This window comes from Schistocerca nitens, chromosome 2 (assembly GCF_023898315.1).
Source record: "Schistocerca nitens isolate TAMUIC-IGC-003100 chromosome 2, iqSchNite1.1, whole genome shotgun sequence".
In the NCBI taxonomy this organism is placed as follows: domain Eukaryota; kingdom Metazoa; phylum Arthropoda; class Insecta; order Orthoptera; family Acrididae; genus Schistocerca; species Schistocerca nitens.
This window is the reverse complement of record NC_064615.1, coordinates 577,641,862-577,647,861: the sequence shown is the minus strand read 5'-3', so window position 1 is coordinate 577,647,861 and position 6,000 is coordinate 577,641,862. Positions and strand designations below refer to the sequence as shown.

The window sequence follows — 6,000 nt, the reverse complement described above, 5'->3', positions numbered from 1 at the left end:
CCATATCTTTGATGTGAAAAAACGCATTACACCCCAAAGGAAAAAAATTATTAACCCTGTCTCACGAATAATAGAGGCACTGACGACTTTTACTATTGAACTTGATAATGGCGTAAGAAAAGACAAGGCTGTTCTTTTCCTTATTTTCGCCAAGTTCTAGCGAAACGCTTGCGGGATAACACACGGTGTGTGAACATATGTACCCGTAAAAGAGCAAGCAAGTAGCTCTTTCTAAGATTAACATCTGTTTAATAGAACAACTTCACTCTGACTTATGTTAGACCTTGGAGCTTGGAGACACGTCACACGTATGATTGCGTTGCATCGACGAAGTTTAACATTATGTTATCTCGATTGTTGTGGAGCGTCAAAACATACGTGACAGGTGGAGTCGTTCGAATCACGATCCATCGACTCGTGTGTCGACCTTGAATATTCGCTACCTCCGCCAATGGGCAAAGACCACGATTGTCATGGAACCGTCCTGAGCTTACGTTTGTAAGAATGGCAAATACGTGAAGAGGCGGTGGCGTGTATCGTGAGCGTCAAGCGATTGCTTGAGGGTTGAAGGAATGGAAGCTCTACAACCGTCTTCGACCAAAATCTGGCCTGCATGGTTATCGGTTTTGGTGCTAAGTTCTATGTACAAAGGTTTGTGTTAATATCATAACCTCTAATTTTGCAATTGTGAAACTAAGTGAATGACTGACAACAGTTGATACGCGTTCTTTATTTTTATTGTAAAATTACTATCTGTTGCATAGCATGAAATTATGGAGTCAGCACAGACTTACTTACTTGCACAAAGTATTCAACATTGAATGTTGTGTATAAAAAATTGAAAATTCTTAAGTTTGTACAGTGGTGATTGGGCTCTAGCAGTCGTAAGGATTTGATGGTTTTAAAAAGACGATAGGCGACGAAAAACTGATATCATAGCGAAGATGAATCAAAAGAAAAACATCCCATGTAGGTGCAGTTCAAGGCTATGTTGACAACTTTTGTACTGCTGTATGAACAAAATGTATACCCCATTAGCTGTGAGAGAAGCCTTCAAAGAATAATGCAGAACATTTCATTAGATATAAAACGCAGATGTCTTGAACATGTTTTGTGTTAAGTTACTAATAATGCTACGAAAGCATATATATACTAAAGACCCTTTGTTGTTAATGGGACATAACTCGTCCTTTCTGAGTAGCATTATGTGGTGCATTAAAGAAAACTCATTCATTTTATATCCACCTCTTGTGTAACAGAGATTAATCCACTTGGTGTTATTAATGGAAATATTGTGGCTGTTTGTATAAGATTCATGTATTGCCAAACAAAAGTGATTCTGCTGGTAAACACTTTGGATTGAATTTTTTGGAATCAGTTAGTATAAAAATACAGCAAAAATCATCTTATTTATTGTGGCGTGCCAAAGCAATACAGTGTCATTTTGTTGTTGAAAAGCTTTTCAGTGTTTCACCTTTAAGATGTGCTAAGTCTTAAAAGTATTTACCATATTTATTATCATGAATGTACATATATAGTACTGACTGAGAAAAACTTTTGTCAGTAGCAGTGCAGCAATGTTTTTATATGACAAACTGAGTGTAGGAAGGGGGGAAGAAAGGTAGATAAGGGCGACTATGCTGTGGTGATTTAAAATGAAACTGTTTTGGTCTCATTTCGCCAGGGATGCAGTTTCTGTCATCAGATTGTTATGATGTCTCTGTGTTACGGTAAACATAAACAAATATTTACATGTGCTATGTTGCGCATTGTTACTTGAAGTAGTTTGTCAGCCATGCATTTACAATCACAATTCAGCATTCCGCTTTTTGTATAGAGACTAAGGAAATCTTCATTATATAACATTTGTCAACGGGAACATCAATCCACTGGTCTACTTTGACCCGTGATATAATCGTGTTGTGGTGTGTAACTTCACTACGGAGCAGAGTTTTTGAGTTTGTTTTGATTGTAGACATTGTGTTGTTGTATTTCATGGTGTCCTCTGGTGGTAGATGTGGACGTGCTGAGTTTGATATGTGGTACTGAATTCATTTAGGTTTTGGTTGTCATCATGCTAACATGGATTTGAATTTAGGTACTTGGTGTGGTTACGTGAGTTGTGGAAGTATTTTTGTGTCAACTGAAGAATGGGATACAACCCGTTGGCTTTGACCAATGACTTCATAGTTTACTCATAGGTATGTCTCTATTTTTTAATCATAGATAATATATCGGTTATCTTTTGTGGTGAAGCGGCATTATCGTAAATTGAAATATATGTTGTTGTTGTGGTCTTCATCCCTGAGACTGGTTTGATGCAGCTCTCCATGCTACTCTATGCTGTGCTAGCTTCTTCATCTCCCAGTACCTACTGCAGCCTACATCCTTCTGAATCTGCTTAGTGTATTCATCTCTTGGTCTCCCTCTACGATTTTTTCCCTCCACGCTGCCCTCCAGTACCAAATTGGTGATCCCTTGATGCCTCAAAACATGTCCTACCAACCGATCCCTTCTTTTAGTCAAGATGTGCCACAAACTCCTCCTCTCCCCAATTCTATTCAATACCTCCTCATTAGTTATTAGATCTACCCATCTAATCTTCAGCATTCTTCTATAGCACCACATTTCAAAAGCTTCTATTCTCTTCTTGTCTAAACTATTTATCGTCCATGTTTCACTTCCATACATGGCTACACTCCATACAAATACTTTCAGAAATGACTTCCTGACACTTAAATCTATACTTGATGTTGACAAATTTCTCTTCTTCAGAAACGCTTTCCTTGCCATTGCCAGTCTGCATTTTATATCCTCTCTACTTCGACCATCATCAGTTATTTTGCTTCCCAAATAGCAAAACTCCTTTACTCTTTTAAGTGTCTCATTTCCTAATCTAATTCCCTCAGCATAACCTGACTTAATTCAACTACATTCCATTATCCTCATTTTGCTTTTGTTGATGTTCATCTTATATCCTCCTTTCAAGACACTATCCATTCCGTTCAATTGCTCTTCCAAATCCTTTGCTGTCTCTGACCGAATTACAATGTCATCGGCGAACCTCAAAGTTTTTATTTCTTCTCCATGGATTTCAATTCCTACTCTGAACTTTTCTTTTGTTTCCTTTACTGCTTACTCAATATACAGATTGAATAGCATCGGGGAGAGACTACAACCCTGTCTCCCTCCCTTCCCAACCACTGCTTCCCTTTCATAACCCTCGACTCTTGTAACTGCCATCTGCTTTCTGTACAAATTGTAAATAGCCTTTTGCTCCCGGTATTTTACCCCTGCCACCTTCAGAATTTGAAAGAGAGTATTCCAGTCAACATTGTCAAAAGCTTTCTCTAAGTCTACAAATGCTAGAAACGTAGGTTTGCCTTTCCTTAATCTTTCTTCTAAGATAAGTCGTAGGGTCAGTATTGCCTCACGCGTTCCAACATTTCTACGGAATCCAAACTGATCTTCCCCGAGGTCGGCTTCTACCAGTTTTTCCATTCATCTGTAAAGAATTCGCGTTAGTATTTTGCAGCTGTGACTTATTAAACTGATAGTTCGGTAATTTTCACATCTGTCAACACCTGCTTTCTTTGGGATTGGAATTATTATATTCTTCGTGAAGTCTGAGGGTACTTCACCTGTTTCATACATCTTGCTCACCAGATGGCAGAGTTTTCTGAGGAGTGTCTCTCCCAAGGCTGTCAGTAGTTCTAATGGAATGTTGTCTACTCCGGGGGCCTTGTTTCGATTTAGGTTTTTCAGTGCTCTGTCAAACTCTTCACGCAATATCATATCTCCCATTTCATCTTCATCTACCTCCCCTTCGATTTCCATAATATTGTCCACAAGAATATCGCGCCTGTATAGACCCTCTATATACTCCTTCCACCTTTCTGCTCTCCCTTCTTTGCTTAGAACTGGGTTTCCATCTGAGCTCTTGATAATCATGCAAGTGGTACTCTTTTCTCTAAAGGTCTCTTTAATTTTCCTGTAGGCAGTATCTATCTTACCCCCTAGTGATATGCGCTTCTACATCCTTACATTTGTCCTCTAGCCATCCCTGCTTAGCCATTTTGCATTTCCTGTCTATCTCATTTTTGAGACGTTTGTATTCCTTTTTGCCTGCTTCACTTACTGCATTTTTGTATTTTCTCCTTTCATCAATTAAATTCAGTAACTCTTCTGTTACCCAAGGATTTGTATTAGCCCTCGTCTTTTTACCTACTTGATCCTCTGCTGCCTTCACTACTCCATTCCTCAAAGCTACCCATTCTTCTTCTACTGTATTTCTTTCCCCCATTCTTGCCAATTGTTCCCTTATGCTCTCCCTAAAACTCTGTACAACCTCTGGTTTAGTCAGTTTACCCAGGTTCCCTCTCCTTAAATTCCCATCTTTTTGCACCTAGCGAGGTGGCGCAGTGGTTAGCACACTGGACTCGCATTCGGGAGGACGACGGTTCAATCCCATCTCCAGCCATCCTGATTTAGGTTTTCCGTGATTTCCCTAAATCGTTTCAGGCAAATGCCGGGATGGTTCCTTTGAAAGGGCACGGCCGATTTCCTTCCCCATCCTTCCCTAACCCGAGCTTGCGCTCCGTCTCTAATGACCTCGTTGTCGACGGGACGTTAAACAACACTAACCTAACCCATCTTTTTGCAGTTTTTTCAGTTTTAATCTACAGTTCATAACCAATAGATTGTGGTCAGAGTCCACATCTGCCCCTGGAAATGTCTTACAATTTAAAACCTTGTTCCTAAATCTCTGTCTTACCATTATACACTCCTGGAAATTGAAATAAGAACACCGTGAATTCATTGTCCCAGGAAGGGGAAACTTTATTGACACATTCCTGGGGTCAGATACATCACATGATCACACTGACAGAACCACAGGCACATAGACACAGGCAACAGAGCATGCACAATGTCGGCACTAGTACAGTGTATATCCACCTTTCGCAGCAATGCAGGCCGCTATTCTCCCATGGAGACGATCGTAGAGATGCTGGATGTAGTCCTGTGGAACGGCTTGCCATGCCATTTCCACCTGGCACCTCAGTTGGACCAGCGTTCGTGCTGGACGTGCAGACCGCGTGAGACGACTCTTCATCCAGTCCCAAACATGCTCAATGGGGGACAGATCTGGAGATCTTGCTGGCCAGGGTAGTTGACTTACACCTTCTAGAGCACGTTGGGTGGCACGGGATACATGCGGACGTGCATTGTCCTGTTGGAACAGCAAGTTCCCTTGCCGGTCTAGGAATGGTAGAACGATGGGTTCGATGACGGTTTGGATGTACCGTGCACTATTCAGTGTCCCCTCGACGATCACCAGTGGTGTACGGCCAGTGTAGGAGATCGCTCCCCACACCATGATGCCGGGTGTTGGCCCTGTGTGCCTCCGTCGTATGCAGTCCTGATTGTGGTGCTCACCTGCACGGCGCCAAACATGCATACGACCATCATTGGCACCAAGGCAGAAGCGACTCTCATCGCTGAAGACGACACGTCTCCATTCATCCCTCCATTCACGCCTGTCGCGACACCACTGGAGGCGGGCTGCACGATGTTGGGGCGTCAGCGGAAGACGGCCTAACGGTGTGCGGGACCGTAGCCCAGCTTCATGGAGACGGTTGCGAATGGTCCTCGCCAATACCCCAGGAGCAACAGTGTCCCTAATTTGCTGGGAAGTGGCGGTGCGGTCCCCTACGGCACTGCGTAGGATCCTACGGTCTTGGCGTGCATCCGTGCGTCGCTGCGGTCCGGTCCCAGGTCGACGGGCACGTGCGCCTTCTGCCGACCACTGGCGACAACATCGATGTACTGTGGAGACCTCACGCCCCACGTGTTGAGCAATTCGGCGGTACGTCCACCTGGCCTCCCGCATGCCCACTATACGCCCTCGCTCAAAGTCCGTCAACTGCACATACGGTTCACGTCCACGCTGTCGCGGCATGGTACCAGTGTTAAAGACTGCGATGGAGCTCCGTATGCCAC

At 43.0% G+C, this 6,000-nt stretch overlaps 1 protein-coding gene across 1 annotated transcript in view; it reads left to right on the top strand.

The window, feature by feature from the left end:
* The first annotated feature begins 442 nt into the window (after positions 1-442).
* Positions 443-6,000, top strand: part of LOC126236624 (dnaJ homolog subfamily C member 3) — an 83,741-nt gene continuing 78,183 nt past the window's right edge. Inside the window, exon 1 of the mRNA XM_049946069.1 lies at positions 443-651. Coding sequence (XP_049802026.1) covers positions 573-651 — 79 coding nt within the window. The 5' untranslated portion in view covers positions 443-572. The remainder of the gene's footprint in view (positions 652-6,000) is intronic.